Source organism: Phalaenopsis equestris, unplaced genomic scaffold, assembly GCF_001263595.1.
Source record: "Phalaenopsis equestris unplaced genomic scaffold, ASM126359v1 Scaffold001036, whole genome shotgun sequence".
NCBI classification, from domain to species: domain Eukaryota; kingdom Viridiplantae; phylum Streptophyta; class Magnoliopsida; order Asparagales; family Orchidaceae; genus Phalaenopsis; species Phalaenopsis equestris.
In genome coordinates, this window is record NW_018165475.1 from 129622 (window position 1) to 144884 (window position 15263).

Sequence of the window (15263 nt, forward strand, 5' to 3'; positions counted from 1 at the left end):
TCAGAAATGACTACGAAACTTGAAATCCATATCAGATGTAATGATATGGGGTATTCCGTACAACCTCACGATCTCGCTGAAGTACAAAATCAAAGACATGGATGCGTCCAATGTTCTGCGGCACAGTATGAAATGAGCCACCTTCAAGAGTCGGTCAACCACGACCATCACTGAATCTTTATTTTTCTACATCTTCAAAAGACTAACCACAAAATTCATACTGACATCTACCCAAGGAGCCTCTGGTATTGGTAGCAGCGTGTATAGGTCTATATTTTGCCCTCGGTTCTTGGTTAATTGGCAAAGTCTGCATTGTTGGATTGGATGTGCCGCTCTTTGTCCGTCACCAGTTTGGGCCATAAAAAGCGCTCCTTTACTAGTGTGAGGGTATTATCTCTGTCAAAGCGACATACTAGTCTTCCGTTGTGGTTTTCCTGAATGATGGCCTCCCTCAGCGAGGATTTAGGAATTCCAACTAGTTTTGGTGGAACAAATAACCCTCAGCTTTGTGGTAGGGTCCTGTGGGTCTCTCGTCTCAAATCTCCCTGAACTTTTCATCAACCTCGTACAACCCCTTCATCTCCTCAAATCCCACAGCTTGGGCTTACGTGGATGTGATCAACAAGTGAGCGAATGCATCTTTTACTCAATTCTGTCTCTCAGCCTTTTGCTTGAGCACGAACGAACTGGAACGATATCGGGAATTCCACCGAAGAATTTTGTTTGCTCTTCAACTTGCTTTGGTTGTTCAAAAATCTCAGTTCTTGGTTATCCATGAATAGCTTGAACTCGCTCGTCATTACGTGGTGGTTTCAATGATTAAGAACTCTCACACTGGCATAATCTTCATTGTCATATGTTTATTACTTTCTCCTTGTCTTGTTCAACTTCCCACTAAATAAAACTATGGGATGTCCTCCTTGGCTCAACACTGCCCTAATCTTCAATTGGACGTGTCACACTCCACCTCAAACAACTGGCTGAATTTGGTAAATCTAGCACTGAGGTCCTTGTCACCTTCTCCTTCAGAGTGTCAATACTTGACTGGGATATCTTGGTCCACTGGAATCTCTCTCCTTTTAACAGCTCTGTCAACGGAGCTGTGATGGTGTTGAAGTTCCTGACGAACCTCTTGTAAAACGATGCCAGCCTCATAAATCGTCCTACCTTCATAAAACGATTCCAGGGTGTTCAACTCACATGTCTTCAATCTTCACTAGATTCATCTAAATACCGACTCCACATATAATATAACCCAAAAAATAGGTCATAGGTGTTAAAAAGTGACACTTCTTCGGGTGGGCATATAGCTTTTTTGGTTCGTAGAACTCAAAGACCAGTCCAAAATTTTGTAAGTATTCTTGCTCCAAATGGCTGTAGACGAGGATGTCTTTGAAGTAAACAATCACGAACTTCCCACTGTAAGCTTAGAATGCCTGGTTCATCAAACTTATGAACATGTTAGAGGCATTGAATAGCTCAAAAGGCATACTGTTCCACTCGTATAGTCCATCTCTGGTCTTGAAGTATTCTTGCTCCAAATGGCTGTAGAATGGCTGTAGACGAGGATGTCTTTGAAGTAAACAACCACGAACATCCCACTGTAAGCCTAGAACACTTGGTTCGACGACCTTATGAACATGTTATAGGCATTGGATAGCTCAAAAGACATATTGTTCCACTCGTATAGTCCATCTTTGGTCTTGAAGTATTCTTGCTCCAAATGGCTATAGACGAGGATGTCTTTGAAGTGAACAACCACAAACTTTCTACTGCAAGCTCGTATAGTCCATCTTTGGTCTTGAAGTATTCTTGCTCCAAATGGCTGTAGACGAGGATGTCTTTGAAGTAGTCTTTGAAGTAAACAATTTGAAGTAAACAACCACAAACTTTCTACTGCAAGCCTAGAACACCTGGTTCGTCAACCTTATGAACATGTTAGAGGCATTAGATAGCTCAAAAGGCATACTGTTCCACTCGTATAGTCCATCTCTGGTCTTGAAGGCCAACTTCCACTCATCTTCGGGCCTCATCCTATTGCTAATAGCTGCAGTGCAAGTCGATCTTGAAGAAGATAACAAATCCATACAATTGGTCTAATAGATTGTCCACACAAGGTATAAAGTGCCTATAGTTGATAGTGATTTTATTGATATCTCGACTATCAAATGCAAAACCTGCACAACTCATCCTTCTTAGGCACCGTCAAAGCGGGAATAACACATGGGCTGATGCTCTCTCTCACCAATCCCCTCAAGATCCTGCACCTGTCATTGCAACTCCTCGCACTCTACTGGTCTCCAGTCTGTAGGCAGGCCTGTTTGGTACTCCGATATCGGAATAAGGCAATGGCGTGTTGAATATCCCTAAGCAGGGGAAACGACCCTCTGGTAGACTGTCGATCATCATGCCCCAAATTCATCTAGCATTACCTGGATCATTTCTGGTGGCTTCGTCTCCTAAGTACCTTCTAAGACACCCAATTTGATCGCCACTGGGGCTTTCTGTATTGACTGCATGAAGGTGGCACGTGGGATCACAGGCTTCTCAGCGACGTGCATATCTGCTCCTCCAGAATCTTTGATGGGCAAGAGAACAATGTGCTTCCCTTTGTGCGTCTTCTTTCAGTTAATCAAGGAAGAGGAAAGGAAGAGTTGAATAGAAGGGAGAGTAAATGAGGAGTCGGGAAAATGAAGAGGGGGGCTGACAATGCGAGAAGGGTTCGGAACACAAATGATATCTTTGTGTATAAATTGACATGTAGGAGGGGCAACAGAGGCAAGAAATGACTTACTTGAGAGGAGAACGATAGCCTCGAGGGAAATGGAGGGCTCTCAAGATCGTGCGGGCTTCGGCGGCTGTAGTGAGTGTGGCTAGGGCAAGGAGAAGGGAGCGTAGCAGAGGAGGTGTTATCGTCCATGTCGAGTCGCAATCGAGGGAGACCAAGAGGAAGACGTTGTAGCAGCTTTGTAGAGGAGCTGTCGTATGATCTGGAAAGAAGATGAGACGAGTATCACACGTCGAGAAGAAAGGGGCTTGTGTATAGGAATGGTGTTCTTGACCGGGAATAAAGAAGTTAATTATTTAAATATTAAACTTAAGTGCATTTGATTCAAACACTAAAGAAATGTTAAGTTCTTAATTCTAAAAGTATTTTGTGTAAATTAACAATATTTAATATTAATTTTGACTACAATAATTTAACTTAAAGTTTAAAGAATTGAAATTCTCATTAAAATAATGTTATAAAATAATAATTTATAATTAAATTAAAACACAGTTAAGTAAAATGATAATTGAATATTTTATATTTTAGAAGTTATAATTTGATAGAAGTATGCAAGTTAAGAGCAAACAGATCGTCTGTCATTGCGGTGAGTACTCGTACTTTTAATTTATGGTAATATTTTGGTTCTTCTCAACTATTTTGCATTAATAGTTATTGATACTTATACAAGCTTTGATTTATATGTTCTTTCTTTTATTCATCACATGTATGAATTTTTTAAGCTACTTACTATCATGCATTGATATATGCTATGTAGAGTATTCTGAATTGAATGCGATGATCACTTGAATGATTTATTTATATTAATTGTATGCATGAGCATGACTGACTATGATGAAATCGATTGCTACATTTTTATGGTACCATCGGAGAAATGTTAAGATACTCGTACACATAATTGGAAAAAGATATTGATATTGAAGTAATTTAATTGTTACAATTTTTAGACAGTGTTGCTGTGACGGCTATACATATATAAAATGATATAAATATACTAGTGATATAGTAAAATTCATTTAATAATATCAAATGTATAGATTGATTTATTAAAAGTTTAACTAACATGCATATTATTTTCCTTTTTCTTTTTATTACTGTAGTTTAGGATTACGAGTATTCACTGACTCTATTTAACTCACTCTTATTTTAAATTAACTTATTAGGTGTGATTAATTACTTAAAAGATGATTAATAGAAGAGATATTCTTTATAGAAGACACATACAACTAGTAACGAGGTAAAATTTAATTATAACGTCTTAAATTAATTTTTTTTAGTTTTTCTTTTATTTGTAAAATATTATTTATAGAGAATGAATATAGAAAACTTAATTCTACCGTTCGTCCGTATGTTCCTGCTTTTGTTAATTCCAAGCCCTGGGCTGGGTAGTGACACCCTCATTTGTAAACAAGAGTTTTTGAACTCATTATGTTGAATCTTGCAATCAAATTGCCATAGTTCCCAACAGGATATGGCAGGTGTCTATAGGCACCACATCATACTAAATCTAAAACTGTAGCTGATTTCCAATGGAAAACTCTACCAAGAATTTCTGATCCACTCATATCCTGTTATCATTTTTAGGCTGGGTGTATATCTGCGTAGCCAGGTCCAAACTGAAAAGTACCCCAAATTCTTAATATTTCGGAATTTGTTCCAAATAATTTTATTAAATTCTACTCATCATTCAATTCCATATAAAGTGCCATGCATGAATTATGAACGGATTGAGAAATATATAATTTCAAAGTTTTCAATTTAATTAACTTCAATTAAACCTTAGTTATGTTTCTTAATCTTCCTTTAATCTCCCGTACGAGCAATGTTTCTCACCACCTCACGCATTTTAATCCTTTCAATCGGTCGAATAGGTAGTCTCGAGCTTTGATTTTCTCCTCTCGAATCCTTCTCCTCTCCCTATTTCCTTCTCCTCTCTCCGATTTTCCCTCTCCCCTCCCTCGTGGCAGCACTCAATCACGGCTCAGCTAAAAGCTGCGACCTTTGCTACATTGCAAGGGCGAGTAAGCAGCAAACTGAACGGCACCTGGGAAGCTGCTGCCCGTGATTCAAAGCTCCGTGGCGATTTATGTAACCAGGAATCCCTCTCTTATGTCAATTTAGGCTTTCATTTCCTTTCTTAACCTTTTGTTTTGACATGCCTCATTTTTCATAATTTTCTCGTTTCCAACCGCCCATGGAGGCGACGGAGGCATCGATTTTATGTTGGGAGTGTTGTAATTGATTTTGCGAGCTTCTAAAAATATTTTAGCCCAAAATTAGTGAGAAGTAATATTTGAGGTGACAGGCAGGAGGAAAAGTGCAATAAGCGGTTTTGGAATGACAAATTTATGCCAAGAAACTCTTTTGAGGTATGTTTTGTCATTTAATGCTTGCTTTGGGTTAATGCATGTTATGAGCTAAATTTTATAAAATCTTATGTGGTCTATGAGTCTCAGTTTATCTATACGAGGCGACAAGCTCGAGATAAATGTGTGGACACTTGTTGTAGGGCTGCCCCACCAAGTCAGGTATCTCGTATTAATTTAAGAAAAATAATCTCTTATGTGTTTTCATATGTTTTTTATTTTGACAATGATGCATTTAGAACTTCTTGATACCTGCAATTGAAAGTATGAATGCACGTTTGTTTTTCAAAGGATATATGTAATGATATGATTAATCTATGCTACATATTACTATGCATATGATATGAATTATATGAATTTTCTGCAGATATTCATTTGCTATGTTTTATGCCTATGCCTATGATACATGTAATGTTTAATAAATGCTTGACGTAAGACTGATGATTTAAATATCACGAGTAATGTAATGGACAAACTATTACATGAGTGCTTGCATGTACATTATGCAGAGATGTATTCCCGACTCCTGATATTATACAAAGCTATAGATTGATGAACTTTAGATGGGTAACTCTTAGGAGTTAAGGTGTCACGTTTGTACTTTAAAATTATTATATGATAAATTTCATGTAAATAAAAAATTGTGTCAATACAGATAAACATGACTAAAGAAGAATCAGAAAGTACAGAAGACCAGTCTTGCAAACCAAGTGTAGAGCACGAAGTTGTAGCTAAAACTCTTTTGGGCAGAAATGAAAATCTGAACCAAACAAATGAAGACACTAAAGCTACCGAGTTTCGGGGTTGTGCAGTTAATATCACAAATAGCTGATAAAATGACTACTATCGAAATATTCTCCACCAGTATAGAACCTAGATCTGAAACTAGGGTAGAAGTGAATCAACACTTTAAAATATATTAGTCTTTCAACCCACCTGCATTCAATGGTGTCAAGACTTTACAGTTGCTGAAGTTGGCTCCGAAAGATCAGAAAAATTCTGGATGGTATTATTTGTCCGGATTACTAAAAAGTAGCTAGAAGACGAAGCAAAGAGATGGTGGCAAACACGACATAGAGATAAAATTTTAGCTAACACCTCTTCCACATATTCAGTGGGAAGAATTTTTTAAGATCTTCAAAAAATGATTTATTCCACCTTAGTCAGATTAACACTACAAGATATGTTCTTCAATCTAACTAAAGAGTCCAAGATAGTCATGTAATATGATACAAAATTCACTTCTCTTTTCAAATATGCACCCCACTGTGTCAGCTTCTAGCAGGAAAAGTATCACAGATTTTTGTGCCGTCTTAGAGATCAACTGAGGTTGTCATTGCTCCATTTGAAATTAGTGATTTCTCTGTGCTTGTTGAAAGGGCAAGAAGAATTGAAAATGAGCTGAACTTTTCCAATCTGTAGTGTAAGGATTTCGGTAATTAAGTGTAAGGATTTCGACGAAAGTGAATATTTTAAAGCAAGAAAATTGAATCAGAATGTAAATATAAGCAACCACACTCAGAAAAGCCACTTTATGAAAAATTTAGAAAGAAATATTTTGGACAACGCTTGATCGATTCCGAAAATTATTGCAAATATTGATAGCCAGTACACATTCAAATAAGATTTTCACTGAAAAAGAATAATGACAGTAGACCACAAGCAATTCAGGGACAGAGCTCAGAAAATTTTTGGAAGGCAATCAACCCAGCAGAACTAAATTTTTGGGAAAATCTTCAGCGTAAACAATAGATGAAACTTCAAAACGCAAAACTAAACAACCAGTAGAAGCCCGAGTTTTTGCAACTATCCCTCAAGAAGCCAAAGAATTTGAAGGTGTGGTTACACCTACTTCAAGATTGGCCTGGCATTTTTCTATTCGATTCAGCTGCATCACATTTCCTTATTTCTGATGAATTTGCTGTTAGTTTACATGTTGATATTATGCATTTTACTCTTGCTTTATGTGTTATTATGTTATAAGGAATTGGTTTTTATGCCAATAGAAAATTTGTAATGCATGTTCATTATTTTCATGATAAGTTGTCAACGAAGTTGATTATCATACCAAGTCAGACCTTATGTGATTTTGGAGATGAATTGGTTGGTAAATCATTTTACTACAATTGAATGCCGGAAAAGGTGGGTGAAGCTGAAATTGCTTGCTGACAAGTCATTTTATATCTCATGTGATCGAATTGCATAAGCGTCTTTAATTGGTGCAACAAAAGTTGGTAAGTATTTGCAAAGTGGTGAACTGGTATTTTTAGCAAAATTTGAAGTGCTAAATAAATATATATAGGAATTAAAAAACATCTCAGTGGTTTCAGAATTTTCTGATGTATGTCCTGAAAAATTATCAAGGCCACCCGAATTAGAAGTTGAATTTGGTATTGATGTCCAACCAGGAACGTTTGCAATATTCAAATCTCCTCACAGGGAAACTCTGAAGGAATTGCAAGAATTGAAATATCAGTTGTAAGAATTGATAGATAAGAGTTTTATCAGACCAAGTAATTTACTGTAGAATGCTCCAGTATTGTTTGTTAAGAAGGATAGATCCATGCGGTTATGTATTGATTACAGAGAGTTGAACAATTTGACAATCAAGAACAAATATCCTTTGCCTAAGATCGATAATTTATTTGATCAATTAGAGGACATAACTGTATTTTTTCGAATTGATTTGAAATTGGGATCTTATCAGATCAGAGTTAAGGAGGCATATATAACTAAGACGACCATTGGGACCAGATATAATTATTATGAGTTTTTAGTTATGTATTTTGGTTTAACTAATGCTCCTGCAATTTTCATGAATCTGATGAATTGAATATTCAAGCTATATGTGAATCAATTTTATTGACGATGTTCTGATTTATTGTAAAATAAATGAAGAACATGCCAAGCATTTGAGGATGGTATTGGAGCTGTTGAGACGTAATCAGTTATATGCAAAATTTTGAAATGTGAAGGATTGTAGTTTTGGGACATATTATCAGTTTTTAGGGAGTTTCAGTAGATCCTTAGAAGGTAAAAGCATTTGTGAATGACCTATTTCAAAGAATGTTACAGAGGTAGTTTCCTTGGTTTGAAAGAATATTATAAGAAGTTCGCCTAAGGTTTTCACAAATAGCTATCATTATCTAAGTTGATGAGAAAAGATGCCTAGTTTGAGTGAACTGTAGGATGTGAGCATAGTTTTCAAGAGTTGAAGAGACATTTGACCACTGCATCAGTTCACATTTACATTTATTTACTGTCATAACTTTTAAGAATGCCTACATTTATTTTGACATTTACATTTTTATTATAGGTTAATGACAACTTCTTAGATTTGAGAGACGATGAAGTCTTGCTGCTCGCAAATCCATATCAGGGACCACCCAGTCCAGCAAGGCCACTTCCACATCATGAAACTACGACAGGACCATCTTCACCCTGATCGTATGCCAAGGGTACAATTGTTTCTAGTGATATTACCCCAGTAGTTGGACATACTACAGGGAGTGCTGATTTCGGAGTACTATTTGAGATGCTGAAATCTCAGGAACAAATTAGCTTAAATATACAAGATACAGCGACTGACATGAATAAACAGATGAATATCATGGTAGAAACATTGTCCACCCTCACAGGTATGGTACAAATATTATTTGAAACTAAGGCTGACAAGATGGTCGAGAGAACAGTGTCGGATACAAGTTAAACCCATCTCCATAGGAAGAAGTCCAACAACAGTGGAAGGAAAAGGACAGTGGACCCCCCTATATCTCATTACCAATTCAAAAGAAGACGTAGAATAAGCGATGTTAGAGCTGAATTTGTATATGACCTTTGCATCTTGTGGAGGACTTCATAGTAAATTTTATTCTATATATTTTGTATATTTGTATAGTCCTCTGTTATAAACAATTTTATAGTTTCGTTACTTACAGTTTGATACTATGTATATTTGTATATTCCTTAAAGATTATGAATTAAATTAGACTTTTAGAATAGTATGTTTCTGATGCTCTTATTAATCCCCCTATTAATAGAAAAATCTTATCCTGAATTTTATGTGAAAAAATATTTTTGACATTTCAAGATATTATTTTAAATAAATATAAAAATTTTTTTATTCAGTATATTGTTCTATAAAATTTGCTTTACAGAAAGATACAAAAAAATAAAATTTTGATATTAACTACATCATACGCGGGCGAACGGCTTAGTAACATCGATTTAATCGGCGGTAACATGGGGAATATTCGTCGTGTAACATAGCAGATTACGCGGAGCAACGCAGTGAACTGCGGAGTAACAACGATTAAATCGAAGGTAACGCAAACAACGGAGTAACGTAATAACACGCTGAGAATATTCCCTTGGTACAGCGATAACGCAAACAGCGGAGTAACGTAGTAACACGGTAACATAACGGTATAATGCAGTAATACAACTGAGTAATGCAGTAACGTACACAACGGAGTAACACAACAACACGTGTTATCTACGTGTTATACAGTTGATATTTATATGATAATCAATTTATCCACGTTTTACTAATCATAACACAGAAATATTTGAACAAAGAACATATTATAAACCACCAATTACTTCTTTCTTACAATGTTCAAAGATGTTCACGCATTAATCACGTGTTATTCACGTGTTATCCACGTGTTATACAGTTGATATTTATATGATAATCAATTTATCCACGTTTTACTTATCATAACACAGAAATATTTGAACAAAGAACATATTATAAACCACCAATTACTTCTTTCTTATAATGTTCAAAGATGTTCACGCATTAATCACGTGTTATTCACGTGTTATCCACGTGTTATACAGTTGATATTTATATGATAATCAATTTATCCACGTTTTACTTATCATAACACAGAAATATTTGAACAAAGAACATATTATAAATCACAAATTACTTCTTTCTTACAATGTTTAAAGATGTTACAGTATGCCAACGTATATAATTTCAGTAAATCTATAACTCACTTATGGAATCCATCAACAGTCCAGTGTATGTTTCAGTTAGTTGCGGTGCATAGTGTTCCTGCAATATGGGAGTATTACCAAGTTCAATTTGAGTGAATTATTTTTAATAAAAGGCAGTCAAGTGATACTGAATTTTAGCAACATATCTGGGTCAGACAATCTGTCAAACTTTTCTCAAATGCATTAACAGTTTTACGGCTATTTGCTGCTTCTTGTTTTTTTCCTGAATGCAATGGTTAAAGTTAAGAGTATGCATTATACATGGAATGAAGGAAATACTAAATCAACAAATTTATACTTTTTGCTTTCTTATTTTTTCTCCCAATATCCTTTTAACCTAGACGTAGATACTTCTTTCGGCCTCATTTTTGCAGGATCGTTCACATTGCATTCTATATTTATAAATTTTTTCTTCTTTCTTGTTTTCCTTACTTCGGTCGTTCTCCCTGCTAGAGCATCATCAATATCTCCAGATAATTTTTTAAACGTGTCCCACAAACACACATCGGCTAACTCATTTCCTCGTGCTCTATTAATGAGTTGATATGTAAATTTTTGAGAGCATGACATGAATAGAAGAGCACTTGAAGAAACATTATTCAACCCAGAGTCTTTTAGATCTCTGCAACCAAACATGTTATACATGTCCTTTTTAGCATTGTTGGACCACCGCAATAAGAAATACTTCTTCGAAATCACCTTTATTTTGGCTACACTGAGAACAAATAGTGCATAGGAGCACAACATGCCCATCTGCCCATCATCTTAAATTTTTTGCAAGTACATGTAATCTCACAAGTAACTTTGTCAACTAACACAATCCAGAGTTACCTTGTTCCCTCATCATCCAATCTTATTACGTAATGTTTAGCCTCACTCTCCACTAATAATTCAGTTGTAAGCTCACATAAGCATTCAATAGCTCTTGTTCCAACATTAAGTAAAGCTTTCTTGTATAGAATGAGACAACTTGCCTCAGCACGGGATTGATTTTAACTATGGGCGTTGTGACGGACTGACCACATTTGAAATCTTCATCTTTCTTGCTCTATTAATTCAGTTGTATGCTCATTGTGGACAGTGCTGCTTAGAAACTTCTCTGCAATTGGTTCATTGTAAATATGTGTTAGCTCACAGGACTGCATAACACCATGATAACATCAACATAATACCATAATAATACTAACATTTACATCAGACTAAGCCAACTATTATACCATAGTAAGAGTACTAAATTAAATGCAAGAATCAACATAATATTGGAGTAAATCAGAGTAACACCAGAATAACACAAGAGTAACATCAAACAAACACAAGCTTAACATCATAATAACACAAAAAATAACGTCATTATAACACAAATAACAACATTGTACAACAACACTCAATAACACTAATCAACACCAACATTTACATCAGGCTAAGTCAATTATTATACCACAGTAACAGTACTAAATCAAAGGCAAGAACCAACATAACATTGAAGTAATACCAAAGTAACACCAGAATAACACAAGAGTAACACAAAAAAAACACAAGTTTAACAACCATAATAACATAAAAATCGCAATAGTAAAACACCCAAAATTTTACCATATTAACAAAAATATTGCTGCCTTCCAAGAACTATACCAGGAAACTATAAATATAAACACCCCAAACAAAATGACAATATCACAAACATAATGACAACCCTAAGCTAACATAAAACTAGAGATCATTACAGACTCGTTTGATCTTCAAAGTTCAGGGTGAATGATGGGTGTAATTCCTCCGGCATCTCAATGTTCATGGAGACGTCCATCGAAACCCTAAACAGAAACCCTAGCTGCGGAGCTGTGAAATATTTCTTCAACTGCAATAGAACAGTACGTAGGCGCGAAATATTTTTATGCTAGCGAGAAATTGTTCGGGTTTCGGTTGGGCCGGGTTCGCGGGTTCGCGTATCCAGCTTTTTCACATGGCAGCATTTGATTGTAGTACGCACGTAGCTCTACGTGCGTAGTACGGAGGCAATATTTCTTCCTACGAAAGGGGTTTAGCTGTGCTTCTGACTCTCCACCACAAATTTCATTATTACGGTTGACGGTGACCTCATCCATGGTCATTTCCTCAATGACTCGAGCCATTGTAGCACTTCGTGGAGTATCCTTTGTATGTCACCCATGGTAAAGTCCTGATCAAGTTTCGACAGTTGTCTTCTTAGAGGCATGGTTAGGTTTAGGGGTGGGATAGGTGGAAAGAGCTGTATATATTAGGGAAGAAAATTTTTTGGGTATGGAGATAGGTTTGGGCATGACGGATGCTTGAAAACCTAGAGCAAAACTAAGATTAAGCTAGTTCTATTACCAAATGATACCAGAAGTAACCCAAACAACAACAAAAAATGCAAATTTTATTTTGGAAGCAAATAGGGGCTACAAGAAACACACACAGAAATAGGAAATAACAGTAGACACTGAATACAAACACCAACTAGGGCATGGATTGAAGGTGTTGGTGCTGCGGTTGGAGAAAAAATAGTGATAACAAATGGCTGGATGGTCGAGGGGTGATGAAGGGAGGGGCATCACCAACTGGAGGAGGTGATTGGGGTTTGTGGGTGGTGCTGTTGTTAGATGACTAGAAAATGGATGGCAACAAAGTTGTGGCGCTGCTGCAAGAAGGCTGCAGTAAGGTGGTGGAAGAGTAATCATGGCTGGAAATGGCTGGAAAGGGGCGACAACAAGGATTCGAGGGCTGAGAGGGATGGGCGGCGGTTGGACTGCAGTTGGACTGCCCACAGTACAATTCCAACAGGGATGTCAAAAGCTCAAGCGACGAGTAAGATTGGGGAAGTAGGGAAGGGTAGATGAGCACCATCTTATGACGAGTTAGAGCACCTTGTCGCCTTCAGATATAGCCCTAAAAGGGGAAACCTGGACGCTGACAGCTATTTTGATAGAAAATTGAATCAATAGTAAACTTAGAACACACAAAACAACATATAAATACTATTAGGTGACGAAGGAGTGGAAAGTGGATGACAAAAAATTTGTGGCGCTGCAGCTAGAAGGCTACGGCAGGGTGGTGGCAGAGGAATGAAAAAGGGGCGGCAATAAGGATTCAGGGGCGAAAAGGGATGGGCAGCAATTTGACTGCAGCAGGATTGCCTACAGAACAATTCTGATAGGGATGGCAGCAGGTCTGATGGTGAGGAAGGTTCAGGAAGCAGGAAATGGTAGATAAAGATCACCACATAATGAGTTACAATCGGAGCACTTTTTCACCTTCGGATATAGGCCTAGAAGGGGAAACCTGGATACTGACTGCTATCCTAACAGAAAATTGAATCATAACTAAACTCATAGCACACAAAACATGTAAATACTATTAGGCGATAAAGGTGCGGTCCACTCCCCTTGTGCGGCAACTCCTGACACCAAGAGAGTCGGTCGGCCCTCTCATTTTCTAACTAAATTGGCTGCATGTCCCACTACTACTAGCCGATCCATTCTTCACATTCGCATCATGGACACTTAGGGGCTGTTTGGGATTTTGTTTCATTTCTTTTAATTTGTTGTTTTTGTTTTGATTTGAATTAAAACATGTTTTGTAAAGGTTCTTTTAAAAAATATTTAAATTATCTTTTTAGTATTTTGAGTGTTTTTACAAATAAATAAATTTATTTTTAAAAACAAAAAATAAAAACACATAAAACAATAGTGATGCCAAACGGGTATGAAATAAACTCAACACTTGAGAGCTTATAATATGACTGCAATCCTTCTGTCGCTAATATTGAGCTAATCTGTATTTCTGTAATTTCTGAAGGTTTACGCAGAGCATTTATTGGAGCCACTTGTTCAAACAATTCTTGCTTTATCTGGACCTAGAACAACAATTATGGTAAATAGCTGACAATAAATTTCTCCTTTCTATTGGTATGGGCAATTGTATCCATAGCACTTGAAAAATTATTATTTACAAATCTAGCACCCTCTTTCATCTATTTTTCAAATTTCACTCAAATATCAAAATTCATGATAAAACAAAACCCATATTTTTCATTTTTATTAAATTCTCAATAGTTTGATCATGACATGTACAAATGCATCAATTTAGTAGTTAAATAAAAAATCATATGGGTGCTAGTTTTATAAATAGCAATGTTTTGAGTGTTGTGCATTTAATTATCCCTTTCCTTATACTATGGTGGTTGAAATATCTAATCCTTAATACAGTTAGGTTATGAGATTCGGTCAACAACCGCTAGTTTTATAAATAGCAATGTTTTGCGTGTTGTGCATGTAATTATCCCTTTCCTTTTACTATGGTGGTTGAAATATCTAATCTTTAATACAGTTAGGTTATGAGATTCGGTCAACAACCGTTCATGAGCAAATGATTCAGACTTGGAAGGAAAATTTCATCGTAAAAACTGTGCCAAAAGCTAAGGTGTGTTTAGATACTACTATTTCTTTTCAAGTATCTTGCATGAAGGAATCACTGCAATTATCAAAATATTGCATTTATTTAATGGCTCATCATTTGGAATATAGTTCATTTCTATAGTTAACCAAGCTGTAAGACTTCCCCATATTTACAACATGTACTCGTGTTGATGATGTTGGGCATAACTAGAATATATAAATTTTACATAAATACCACTCAATTCCTATGTATTTGCATATCTAACATCTAAATTTCAATTTTTACGTACATACAACCTTACATATGTATGAAAAGGTGTATTTCAATTTTAAAAGTTAAAATGGTGGTATTTTTTATGTGATATGAAATATTTGGCTGCTAAATGTAGAGACATAGGAATTAGATGGCATGTACGTAAATTTCCATTAGAATATCTGGCTTTGGGCATCAAGCAATTGTGATCTTCCGACCTGATTGAAAAGTGGTCTATCATTTGTTTTCCTGTAAGCATAGATCTAAAACCTACACATCTCATACTTGGTGGTTAGAATTGAAATTATGAAAGTCTTTATCTTTTTGGGTATGTTTTAATATATATTTCTATGCTCTTCACTTACGTTAGTCTTCTTTTATCTTCTCGTATATGGTTAGAATTGAGCTAATAGAAGTCATCTTTATAGAAACTTTTGTAC

At 36.0% G+C, this 15263-nt stretch overlaps 1 protein-coding gene across 3 annotated transcripts in view; it reads left to right on the plus strand.

Moving 5' to 3' along the window:
* Window positions 1-15263, plus strand: part of LOC110032837 (protein N-lysine methyltransferase METTL21A) — a 31472-nt gene that overhangs the window by 14428 nt on the left and 1781 nt on the right. For all 3 annotated transcript variants that reach the window (XM_020736602.1, XM_020736603.1, XM_020736604.1), the window contains 2 exons: window positions 13972-14046; window positions 14503-14595. In XM_020736602.1, coding sequence (XP_020592261.1) covers window positions 13972-14046; window positions 14503-14595 — 168 coding nt within the window. The remainder of the gene's footprint in view (window positions 1-13971; window positions 14047-14502; window positions 14596-15263) is intronic.